The sequence below is a fragment of the Neodiprion virginianus genome, chromosome 3 (assembly GCF_021901495.1).
Source record: "Neodiprion virginianus isolate iyNeoVirg1 chromosome 3, iyNeoVirg1.1, whole genome shotgun sequence".
Taxonomy (NCBI): Eukaryota; Metazoa; Arthropoda; class Insecta; order Hymenoptera; family Diprionidae; genus Neodiprion; species Neodiprion virginianus.
Window position 1 is genome coordinate 1,913,693 of NC_060879.1, and position 12,763 is coordinate 1,926,455.

The 12,763-nt window shown below is 37.6% G+C and overlaps 2 protein-coding genes across 5 annotated transcripts in view; one reads left to right on the plus strand and one right to left on the minus strand.

Annotated features, from left to right (window-relative positions):
• The first annotated feature begins 4,104 nt into the window (after nt 1-4,104).
• LOC124299787 (ubiquitin carboxyl-terminal hydrolase 45) lies at nt 4,105-8,831 on the plus strand. Of its 3 annotated transcripts, none has more exons than XM_046753143.1 (13): nt 4,105-4,528; nt 4,913-5,052; nt 5,142-5,332; nt 5,447-5,627; nt 5,715-5,882; nt 5,953-6,174; nt 6,255-6,517; nt 6,604-6,806; nt 6,886-7,516; nt 7,605-7,881; nt 7,982-8,245; nt 8,322-8,518; nt 8,594-8,831. In XM_046753143.1, the coding sequence occupies exons 1-13, from the start codon at nt 4,444-4,446 to the stop codon at nt 8,664-8,666; spliced, it is 2,895 nt and encodes a 964-aa protein (XP_046609099.1). In that variant the 5' UTR covers nt 4,105-4,443; the 3' UTR covers nt 8,667-8,831. The 3 variants fall into 3 exon arrangements, with proteins under 3 accessions (XP_046609099.1, XP_046609098.1, XP_046609100.1); XM_046753142.1 differs by having other exon boundaries at nt 4,106-4,528; nt 6,883-7,516; XM_046753144.1 differs by having other exon boundaries at nt 4,108-4,528; nt 6,883-7,516; nt 8,322-8,506.
• A 1,212-nt stretch (nt 8,832-10,043) lies between these two features.
• Nucleotides 10,044-12,763, minus strand: part of LOC124299790 (endoribonuclease ZC3H12A-like) — a 34,436-nt gene continuing 31,716 nt past the window's right edge. For both annotated transcript variants that reach the window (XM_046753151.1, XM_046753152.1), the window contains exon 7: nt 10,044-12,694. In XM_046753151.1, coding sequence (XP_046609107.1) covers nt 12,343-12,694 — 352 coding nt within the window. In that variant the 3' untranslated portion in view covers nt 10,044-12,342. The remainder of the gene's footprint in view (nt 12,695-12,763) is intronic.

Sequence of the window (12,763 nt, forward strand, 5' to 3'; positions counted from 1 at the left end):
TATGGTCACCGAACACCGAGCCGAGCCTGCCTGGAGTCCATCGGCTATCCGACCTCATCGCCTCTCGAGATTATAGACTCCCAAAGGAAAATCCCGATTACCTAAACAAAGATCAACGATCATAATATTTTCTCTTCGAAATTGCGATGTGCAAACTTTACAAGTTTCTGGAACCTTCTTCTCTCTGCGATAATGTATGCATATGTAATTTAGACTCTACATCTGTTGTGGTGAGTATATGGACGGCACTTTTTGTTTTGAGTCAATTTGGTAGATTTACCTAACAATAAGCATATTGTAACTCTTATTGTCGGATTTATAAATATTGCCGCAATTGCTGTAGATTTGATTCGAAAAAATTGCTGTCTCTCCATATATTCACCACAACAGATGTAAAATCTAAAAAACATTTTTCTTTCCGTCTGGGTTTCTCCAAGATTCGCACGTACTGCACGACGTGCGTACACGTTGTAGTACGAGCCACGATATTACGGGTCTTGGCACACACGCTTTGAACTTTTTCATTCCTCTTTGCCATTCATCAACCGTTGCTTCGGACGAGTTGAACAACTCCTTGCAGGGAGCATGTGTGTTAAGGATGAACATACGTGTGGCAGGTACACCGAGAGACCCGAGTCATAGGCAGGTATCCACTTGTATAAGTCCCAGGAGAGGATAGCTGGGCGGGTGATCGCGGAGACCGATGGTGGCCGATTCACCCCGGGACCTTACAGAGATTCTTCACTTCCGGAGATTTATAAGATTACAAATTTAGCGAAAGCCGAATTTCGAATACACTGCACACTCTGTTAAAAATTATAAAAAATTGACTACACATTTACTGTTCAAAAGAGTTGTCAATTTGCGAAATCAGGCTGCAAATTTACAAATTCTGTGCAGCGACGCAAATCATTTTGATTTTACTAAAATTAATAGGACAATCACACAAAAAGTAATTTGAATTTACTAAATTTTGTAGTAAATTTATTTTGTTTCTAAATTAAGTAAATGGCAAATTCACTGTTCTGTGTCCGAATAAAACTTCCAATACGGTGTGGGAAGTTCCATACAGGAATTTTTAACAGTATACACTCTGTGCTCACCTGGCTATCACCCACACAAATGTTGTAACTGTGTACAGTCTTCCGATGAGGCGTGAATCAGAAAGCTGAACGGTGAGCCAAACTAGAGATGCGAGATTTCCGGGAGAGAGTAGATTGCAGCCTCACGCAATCAAATCGACGTGAATCAACGGGTGTCTCTTTTTCCCAAACTCGCGCCGCTGCATCCGGTTTCAAAATTCCTATCATCTCCTCATCCGGGCTGTAATATTCATGGCGAGAACGATTATTTATTTATTTATTTATTTATTTATTTATTTATTTATTTATTTATTTATTTATTTATTTATTTATTTATTTATTTATTTATTTTCAAATACGGGCAGAGCCCAATTACACGGTCGACGAAAATCAACGACCAAATTTTTTTTAACAAAGAGACTGAGCGAATAATTTTTAATGGAAATAGGTGCTCACTTAGAGATTATACGAACCAATTATTACAATAATACAAGTAAAATCAAAATAAAAATAAACCACGAGGTTAAGATTATAGTTCGTCTGAAATTGTAATAATTTTTTATAGAAAATTGTAGACATTTATAATTTTTTAAATTTCCTACGATTTTCGAATATTTCCCACACTTATCAACCAACTGAACTTTATCGTAGTTTCGCATAGAAATTATTTTCATCAGGGATGGTTAAATATTTACCGAGTTTCACCGCGTATAATTTTCGTCTTTAATCTTATTATCATAGTTTGCGGAGAAAATCACTGAGTATAAATATAACGGTAATCGTCTCATAATACGATGAATATATAATTAGAGTGAACAAAGGTGCTATTACTGTTAATGTATAACTGATATCATGCTGAAATTTTTACGCGGTTAAGAGTGAGTGAATTTCCGATCCTTGCTAGTCATGGGAAAGTGTAAAAGGAGTCAAAATTTTTCCGCCTCCTCCGGAAAGATTAAAGCAGGTATAAAAAGAACCCTGATTTCTGACCTCACGTCACCCTCGGCTTTCAGCTCGCTCCGTGGATCCGCCGTAATTTTGACTGCATCGGTATAGCAATATCAGTGTGGAATGCACCTCGTCTTTCACACAGGTATTCCTTCGGACCGTTTCGGGCTCTTGGATAACAACGGCAGTAGGAAAAAAACCCGTATTCTGACCTGCGCGAAGAAAAAGAATTATAAGAAGATCCCATCGCCGTCATGTTAGCGCAGGTGTTAATTATAAGAAAAGCAAACGCGTGACCGTAAGCGTTACGCGATTTCATTAGCTTCGATGTAATTTATTAGTAATTAGCCAGCCGGAGCTGTAAATGCTATCCCCTTGAAAGTCCTGCGAATTTACTGCGTTATGCCTAATACCTAGGTTTGATCAAGAGATCTAATCGATACTAGGGTAAATCGTAGTTTTGTTAATTTTTTACGAAAAAAAGAAACGACAAATCAATAAAAAATAAAGAATTACCGTGGCCTAGATTATTCTACTGCAGACCGAAGAGAGAACCACAACGGTTGTATTTATTTTAAACCGACTTTTTGTTTGTTGATTTCTCAAAATAATCACGCACTGGCTGAACCTGTATGGCTAAACACCAATAACCTAAAATACAGTTTATCGTGTATGCGATATTCGTTAACATGTACATATATATAGGTATGAAAGTCCAGAGTGAACCGAGAATCCGATACGGTTTCTTATACGATAGTGTTATTATATTCTATAAAAGAGATTAATTATTAAGCTGCTCTTCGGATACAGGCGTCAATCCAATTGCGAATCATCACCGTGACGTTTGAAATTATGATAACGAGTGTGTATCTATACGCAGGGTCGTTTTCATTCACACATTGTTAGGCACTGCAATTTGCGCGCGAAATAGAGCGAAATAAAACACCTCCCTGCACACGTACTCGCGAGTCGTAAACGGTATGAGAGTTTCACATTCGCGTAATCCTGGATGAGATTCTATACTACGATTCCGTCTGCTTAGCTATCACTTGCAAGTTTTCAAGAGGAAAAGATCAAAAATCAAAAAAATCACAATTATTTCCACACTTCGCAGAAATTATTTGAATCGTTCAATCGCTAGGATTAATGTTTTTAAACCCCCATTTTTCCAAAAGTTTCGACACTTTGAAAAACGCTTTGAAAAAATCTAATAGAAAACCATTTGCATTCTTACCGCAGACACAACAGCGTGAATACACTTGCACACAATTCATAAAAGTAAACCGCACAAAATTATAAACTGACAAGATTAGATCGGTTCTCCATGCGATACGACAAACGCGTGGATATTGAAATAACGAAAGTGCTTGATCTTTACTCAATAAACATTTTCACAGTCTTTAATCAACATTATTATCTGAACCATCTTACTGAAAAATATATCTTCCGAGATTTGTTGATGCGACGGTGTGATCATAGCTTACGGTTACATCTACAAAAATCTTACGCAGCCAAATACATTCATTACGCGGGCCTCTATCGCATGCTTAGCGAACTTAATGATTATTATTGGTTTCCGATGTTGCTGACAAGTCGGTAAGTCTGTAATCATGGGCTTGGGGTTACCATTAAACAGACCAGGTAACTCGGAAGGTAACACAACCGGAATTATGTTCAATTCAATAACCGTCCGATGTTCTGTAATAGATTCTTATGAGATTCTTAAAGAACGTTCAAGCGCGAGAATTTCCAGTCGACGTCATAGAGATAATAATAGATAGAGTGGCCACGAGAATAGTACAGATGAAAAGAGCTATGAGATCGAGGTACCCCCCATATATACTTACTATTACTTTTTTTCGGGAGCATAAAAAGAATGAGATTACTTTTGAGTCAATAATTTGCATTTTCACTATCCTTGTTTGCATGCGTATACGCATGTCGTGCACCTTTCCACTTAATCTTGCCAACTCTATTATCATCTCTGTGGTAGACACACCAAGTTCCACGACCGAGGATGACCGTCATCACTAAGTCCGTGGTCATCACGTTCTTCAGTCATCGTCATTACTAGAGATTCATAGTTCATGCTCAGTCAGCCCATGCCAAAGTCAGAAGCCGTAACTGCCATGAGGTTGAAATAGTAAAATTAACGATTTACTTAGCGAAATTTCAATTCCCGCGAGTAATGTTCGAGCGTAAACTGACAGGTGTAAAAAATTCGATAATCCTTCGTAATACGGTTGGCTTTCACGTGTGAAAGCGACGTCAAAAGTTCATACATTGTACATCCGTACCGTCATGATAGCATGACAATTCATGCACGCAGCAATAAGTCACTACGTATAGAAGCACGAGCATTTCGACGGGCGTTAATCACTCGATTAAATTAGGGTAAATTCTAGCAATAGAAATGGGAAAAAGACGCAACCGTCAGCCGGATGTGTCCGAGGAAAACGCCGGGGAATCCACAGAATCGTGCGAAGACACCAGCACAGGTTTGCGGCTAATTTTTTTATAGTCATCTCCAAGACCTAGATAACGAGATACCGTAATTCTTTGTCCCTCTCCAGTTTGTTCATGTCTTAAATTTCTGTCTGCGCGATCAGCAGTCTTTGTTGACTGATCAAATATTTTTTACTTTGCGGACCGCTTTGAATTTTATTCTATAATTTTCACATCGCATACCACCCCTAGTGTCCAATTTATATATATCCAACACGATGCAGCTTTGAGAATATTATCACGGTACAAGTTTCTTTGTTCAGATATTACGACGTAATATAGCACAAAGACAACAAGAATAAGCACAAAACCATATCGGCTTCGATTACTTCCTTGGTACAATCCTTTTGGCAAAAGTTTATAAGTCACTTTTACAGGAGCGAAGTCATGCCCGCATATTGCAAAAGCGATAGATTTATCTAAAGTGAAGAAGGCTTTGAAAGTTACCGGAATCGCCAAGGAGTGTGCGGAATGTGTTAAAGCCGGAGGACCGATTGTCCTGGACGATGAAGAAGCGGTAATTTTTTTAAGAAATAACAGATTACTAATTTTACTGAAAATTTGAAAGCTCTGAAAGTATTCTAAGCAAGAAAAATTATTGTTTAGTACGAACCCCTCATTCCGATTCTTTGGATCTGTTTGAAATGCGGTAGCCAGGGATGTGGCAGAGGGCAAAGACAGCACGCACTTCAACATTTCAAAACTCCTCGAAGCGATTGTCATTGCCTAACTTTAGATACTCATAGATGGAGTCTTTGGTGTTATGAATGCGAAAACGAAGTCAGTGCAGACTCGAGGTGATTTATACTGTATATGAAAATATATTTTAAGATATTTTTAGCTTTCAAGTCTTGTGAGAATGACACTGAAATCCCTGATTTTTACCCTCGGATTTGAACATGCAATTTTAGAAAGAAACTTTTGGAATTAGTTGAGTTCGTAAAGAAACAAGCAAACTCTGCTGTACCCCTACCTACACCACCTTTACCAGTAATCGAGCTAGAATACAATGTGAATAGAAGTAGCAAAGAGGCCAAGGATTTAGACAACAAGAAAAAAACTACGATCCCTATGAATTTATCCAGAGTAAAGGTGGGCTATTCTTCTTTTTTATACTTTTGGCCTGACCTTGGCCATAAATTTCATTCGTATTTAACAATGTTTTTTTCGTTATTCCAGGGGTTGACTAATTTAGGTAATACTTGTTTTCTCAATGCGGTTATGCAGTGTCTGGCTCAAACACCGTACCTCGTCAAAGTTTTAAAGGATTTACGAGTACCTGGCCAGAAGTTTGTCCTCCCTGGTGGAAAATTCAAGCCATCCGCCAATGCCGAAGAAGTTGAATTGGTATACAACATATCTCGATAAATTAACGCGCATTTCATTTTTGAATATACTAAGCACATTCTTTTTTCAGCCTGAAATCGAAGGTACTCTTGACGGATGGGGTACGATTACTTCGATCCTCCATGAAACTTTGACGGACATGCAGTCGTCTGAAGGGTCAGACGTCTACACGCCTTCGCTACTTTTGAAAGCAATAGCTTCCAGGCTGCCACAATTCAGTGGTGGAGATCAGCATGATTCTCACGAATTATTAAGGCATCTATTAGAATTAGTACAAAAAGAGGATTTGAGGGTAAATAATTTGAATAAAACTTCATAGTACATTATTAATTGATCTTGGTTAGTAATTACTAATTACAATCATTCTTGCAGAGATACCAGTCAATAATTTTGAACCAAGTTGGTTTGAGTGGAAAAACTAACCCGCAGGGTGTGGAGGAAAATTTAAAGTCTCGTATAAAGTTCTACGGAAACCAAGCTTGTGCCAGATTATTAGGTCCAGAACGAGTTTTCAGAGGAGTATTAGTATCTACGCTGGAATGCTTAGAATGTCACCATTCGTCTCATCGTACAGAGCCGTTCCTCGACCTGAGTCTCCCTGTTATGGCAGACAAACCGCAGCCACCCATTCTAAAGTAAAAAATTTACACTTTGCCGCAATCAAAAGATCCATGCTCGAACTTATTTGATTGATCTGACAAAACTGATGCTGATTTCTTAGGAGGAAAAACAGCGGTTTGGAAGATACGTTTGATCTTATGGGGAACAACACCACTAATGTACCGTCAAAACACCAGTTGAAAAAAGAACGATTAGCTGCCATGAAGCATCGCAGGAATAGAAGAAACAATCTTGCTAATGGGGATTCTCTGCCTAATCAAAATAGTATAACTGAAGAAAATCAGGAAAAAAAATCCGAAAGTGGTTAGTACACCTTGCCGATTGGATGCAGAGACTTCTGCTTGGGTGAAAATTGAATGATGTAAGGATTTGTTTTTAGAAGAAAGTGATGCGGATGTGGAAGATAACATAGAGTCCGAAGCCGTTTCGCGACCTGAAGTCGGAGAGTCTGGCTATAGTTCAGAGAAACCATCCACAATGACTAGCCCAATGTCTCCGGGTGGTTCAATGCCTGCCAATAATCAAAATGATGACATCGTAGCTACAAACGATTTGTCGACTGGAAGTAGCATCACTTTGCCAAGCTCGGCCGATAATTCAACAGATTCGTCAAATTTGAAATATAATGATTATATTAATACGCAGCAAACTCCAAGTCCTACCATCGATTTGATACCACTTAACTACCCTGCCGAATCGTCTAGCTCCGAAATAATTAATACGGCCGTGACAGAGAGTCCGGCTAGTCCCGATAAGGAAAATCCGTCAGGTACCTCAAATTGGCCAATTACGAGCTTGTCGCTCAACAATTCGCTCACGGTCAATTCGGACTTGACGAGCCCAGAAGGGCCCACAGTCAGCCCCTTGAGTACCTCCATTACGTCCAAGGACAGTCCCACTAGCCCTGCCTCTAGTGCTTTCCAGAGCTCCTGCATGGATAAAATAGAGAGGCCAATGTCCAGCTTGGATGTAATAAGACCGGAAACAGAAGAGAGAAAAGAAAGTTCTCCCAGGTATACTGCTGATATGTTTCAATAATTTTGCGCAGGACTTGAACTGATTACTTACTACTTCATTCGTTTCAATGTATTTTCAACGCAGTAAAAGCACCAGTGATTTGGACGCAAACATTTACCAGAAACCTCAAAAACGTACTGGCATGAAGAAGGACCGTACAAATGGGAACGGCGTCGATGATGTTATCTCAGGTTTATCTAGACTTGGAATGCACAGTAATGGTTATCAATCTCCTTCTCGCTACCCAAGCGAGGATGGAGAATGTTCCGTCCAATCCTGTCTAAACCAATTCACAGCATTGGAGCTTATGAGTGGTAACAACAAGGTGGGATGTGAAGCTTGCACCGAGAGAGAGAACAAGGTAAATAAACATTAATTTACGACTATTGCAAGATTATAAAGTCCATAGAAAATTTCCAAACAATCGACTGTCGTTACTGGATTTGAAATATTATTAACAGGGAAAGCAGGGAAAGATGGTATGCTGTCCTAGCACGAAGCAGTATCTAATTTCAAAAGCACCTGCGGTACTCATTTTGCACTTAAAAAGGTTTCAAATGCAAAGAGTTGTATTCCGCAAGGTAACGAAGCATGTAGCTTTTCCACCTATGTTGGACTTGGCTCCAGTATGTAGGGGTTACAGCGGCCCTCGATTATACGCATTGTACGGTGTTGTAGAGCACAGCGGAACGTTGCACGGCGGTCACTACGTTGCTTACGTAAAGGTGAGCATTTGCGCTTTGTGTCAGAATGATATCTTTTCACATATGCATATACTTTAAAAAAAATTTATTCCCATAGTCGAGACAACCTTTAGGCCCTAACGATCCCCGATGGTCGTTTTTACCGGACAAAGACACTCAAGACACGGACGATGGGTCGGCAAATATTAATTCAAATGATTCCGAAGGTGAAGAGGCAGCTGCCATTTTCCCCTCGACTTGCGAACCTCCCCCTGGTCGTTGGTACTTCGTTTCCGATTCGAGGTATGAAATTCTGTATGTTTTTAAATTCTTTTTCATTGCTAAATTAACGCGAAATACCGATATCATACTATATTCTCATGATTTTAGAGTAATGGAAGTGGATGAGACAAGAGTTCTCCAGAGTCAAGCGTATTTGTTGTTCTACGAAAGAATTCTATGAACAAATATCTATCGCTGCGTGTAATAATACTGTAGAAACTGAGGCGGGCAAGAAAACAAAGAAAAAAAGGTATGACAGGTGGCTGTAGAACTGTAAATGATTTTTCAGAAGAATATGCATTTGAGAAGAAGATATTAGATTTTTAAAACTTGTACGTAACTGTTAGAAAAAAAAAAAAGATTTTGTTCGAATTGGGAAAGTATATCATATTAGCATTGATGATATAATTTAGCAACTAATGCTCGATTTGTTTCGCTCAAATCCCAGTGCCTGAATGAGAATGGGAAAAAATATTTTGTTTTAGTTAATATTTATAAACATCTTATTTAGTAATTATTTGCGTATACATCTCGTGTATTGCCACTTATTAGGATTCGTGAAGTTTTGGAAGTATCTAGTTTTCCACACTTTGCGATTCGCAATTGCAGGCCAAGATGGTGATGAATCACTCGCGGTACTGAACTTTACGCATTTTGTGAATAAGTTCAGAGCATTTTTTCATGTTTGTAATCATTTAAGACTTTAACTTAGTGTATTTGTAAACGTGAAACATGATTTTTTTTCTCGTCTTTTATGTCTATTCACGTTTTACTTTGGAAATATTTGTAAACTTAAATGTTGTTATATCAGCGATTTTGCGTAGTTATATTATATTATATAAGACATTATAGTGGATACACTCATTCTTGACTCAAAATAAATATCATTGCTGTGTAATATCTCTCCTAGCTATTTGCAATTAATTTATACCTTAAACTATAATTATAATATTCATAAATTTCGATAACAAGTCACTTTTAAATATAACTTTAAATAGAAAAACATTTATTTCACAATCCATCTGGAATAATAACATTGATACAAATTTCTTATACACATATATATGTATATGTGTGTATATATATTATATTATATATATGAATGTATGTATATACTATATATATAATATATATATAATATGTATATAATATTAACATAATAATGGATAATTATTGTAACTTGTATCCGCCAAACATTCTTCACACAATCATTTTTATTGTAATTCAATGTGGTTACTGCCATGTATATTATTATTATTACTGTGATTTTTTTTTGCCTCGTCTCAACACCGTAGTCTCGACGAACAAGTAATTAATTTAAACAAAAAAAATCTTTTCCTGGTTTCTGTTTATTTTCTCTATTATACTAATATTATACAACTTGTTAAATTTAACGTACTTCAAGAAACGTACTTTTCTAAAAAAAATTTCTTTAATTCTCAATTATCCGTCCGCAATACATAGTATTGCATTTCAATGCTTGCTACACATGCATATACATGCTTCTATTAGTATTCATATGTTATAAAACATTGAATTCTTGTCATTTTTTTTTTTATGAGGCGCGCCTCTACACAGATCCCGTTCACATCAAGCTTTCCTTATCTTCGCGCGGTTTATTATTCGTTTAGCACAAAGGTTTATAGCATTGTAACATTTATGTTCTCTCGTTCACTCCGTTTAAAAATTGAAAGTAATCCTTACTCGCTTTCGAAAATTTAGACTCCGAATTAGCAAACTAGGTAACTGCATTGGCCATGGAAGTATATCTACCGAGAAAACGAAAAATTGAATGCCTGACAGAAAATCGGTATTCTCGATAGTAAAAATAATAAATTGATATCTCTTCAAATTTGCCGTGTAACCCGAATTGTCAAAAACTATGCTTTTCTTTGCCTGATCAAAACGATGAAATTTGTCTTCCGATTTTAATTTTAGAAATTCCTCAACTTTTTTTTATTCCTCAACAAATATTAATCAATGTATAGTAGATCAATATATGAAGTCAAGAAGTGGCAACCAATTATAAGGATGCAAAATGGAACTTAAAATGTTGCAAAACATGTCTATCTATTTATCCATTCTTAACGAATAGTCAGTATTGCATTCGCGCATTTGTGGATGACGATTGTGCAAACCATTGTAGGCTTTCATAAATTCACAGCCGCTAATGTGCCCGAACGATACGTTACTTTTCATATTCACATCTTAGAACTATTAATTAAAATACGTATACAGATATATATACACATGTATATGAATCTAATATAGTATAAAAACTGTCTCTATTGTTCCTCAGCATTCCTCAAATGATCTTGATAATTCTATTCACGGGACTAACAGTCGCGATCTATCGTATCACGGAGTAACTTCAATTCGTAAGATGGATAACTTTTTTTTCAAAAATAAGGCAAAGATCTAATAACAATTATGTCAAGATTCCATTTAAGAAGAGCTAGATAATCCATTTCGAGGTAAGACGGGAATTGAGAGACTCAATGTGAGTCGCATGACGCCCACCACTCCCCCCCTAACAAATTTAATAATAATAATAATAATAATAAGTGCATAATTAGATCCTAACAATTGTTCTTAATATATAAAAATGCTTTTTTTTTTGTTTGTTATAATGCCCCATTCTGCGAGCTGTAAATGAGATTACCATCTATTTTAAAAACACGCAGCAGATATATGTATACATATTATACATATACGTATAAAACCACTCTCCACTACAAAGTTAGCCATAGAAAGCTAACCTAGGGAGGGTGAATAAAAAATCATGTATTATGATAGTAAAATTATAATGTACAACATAAATAAATTACGGTATTCTATATCAAACACCCGCTCCTTCCTCATAACGAGTACTCAAACACAAAAAAAAAAATGTAGTATACTCGCAAGAGATTTAGTTTGATCTTCCGCGTAAATCAAATCTGTACGTATTATAATATCTAAATCTAGGTAGGTATTACATATGATGTAAATCGTAAATAAAAAGCGATTAGCTTTGATTTCAAAGACAAATTCACTCCTCCAACAAAGCGAACATTTTGTAAACGAAACTGTGCGAAGCAGCCCCCCCCCCCCTCCCCCATTCAAAAACAAAATATATAATACTTTGCTTGAAAATATCTTTGTCTACATTGTACGATAAGATTGTAATTTTTTTTCCCTCATTTTTCTATATATTATGCTTAAAAGCAAAATGGAGCGGACATACTTTATTATTTTCATTTTTGTATTTTTTTTTTTTTAATTATTTTGTTAGTAATCGCAAGGCAGGGTTCCAGCCCGCCGTTCAAAGCGCGGTAACATTTTATTCGTATCGAAGACACAGAGTAGCAAACAATCATAGTGTTATGACCATTACTGATATCAACGTGATTTTGTAAAGTTATCACGAAATCACGAGTGACTCGGTTGTTCCACTACACGTGCAACATCGCATACAAAACGTCACAAAATTTGTCCGTCTAACTATCGGCCGGCCAAAATAAATACGCTCTTGTGCTTATCTCAACACACACACATGCTCGCACAACGATATCAACAGACATAAAGGTGTAGTTAATCGCGTAGAGTATTGAGGAACGGAGTAGTATGTAATATGGATAAACTCAGTGTGCTGTTATAATGAACAACGAAACTTCCTCAGCATAATTTGAACTCGAGTTCGTCGCCCTGATAATGATGATATGCAAAATCGATAAACATTTTTCCAATTGAATTTAATATAACAACAACGACATTCTCCAACAAAAATCGGTCTCAATTCTCTCCGTCTAAAATTTTACTCCTCTGCATTACCAGGGCCAAATATCGTTGTGGTGCATGAACAGCCTGGGCGTTTTTTAAGGTTTAGGAAACATGGCCAATATAGCGGCGCATATTTGTTGAGGATCTGTCTCGTGCGGATGTAAAGCCATTGCGGCCTGCACTTGTTCCTCAGGGAAAATATTCGCCAGATGATAATGGAGGCGACGTCTCGCGTCGTGAGTTTGAGCGCCCCAAGAGGCGCGAATTGCGGGTGCCGCCGTTGGTGGTGACGGAAGAAGATTCAGCTGCGGATCAGATGCTCCCAAACGCTGGGCTCGCGAACCGGCCGCTGGATGATTGGTCCCGTGTGGCGGCCAAGCTCGATACGAGTCCGGAGCCGACGCGATGCGCGTCACGTGCTGATGATGGTGCTCGGGATGCTCCCAGCTGTGGAAACCCCGTTGTTCAAGTGTCGGCGTAGGACAAAGGGCGTAGCAAGCACGGCTGTACTTGCGA

Excerpts from the sequence above, each read along its gene's own strand:
- LOC124299787 (XM_046753142.1), top strand. The coding sequence starts at position 4,444 with ATGGGAAAAAGACGCAACCGTCAGCCGGATGTGTCCGAGGAAAACGCC. Across the intron at positions 5,883-5,952 it reads ATGCCGAAGAAGTTGAATTG|CCTGAAATCGAAGGTACTCT; the intron begins GTATACAACATA and ends TTCTTTTTTCAG. Across the intron at positions 8,246-8,321 it reads ACTACGTTGCTTACGTAAAG|TCGAGACAACCTTTAGGCCC; the intron begins GTGAGCATTTGC and ends TTATTCCCATAG.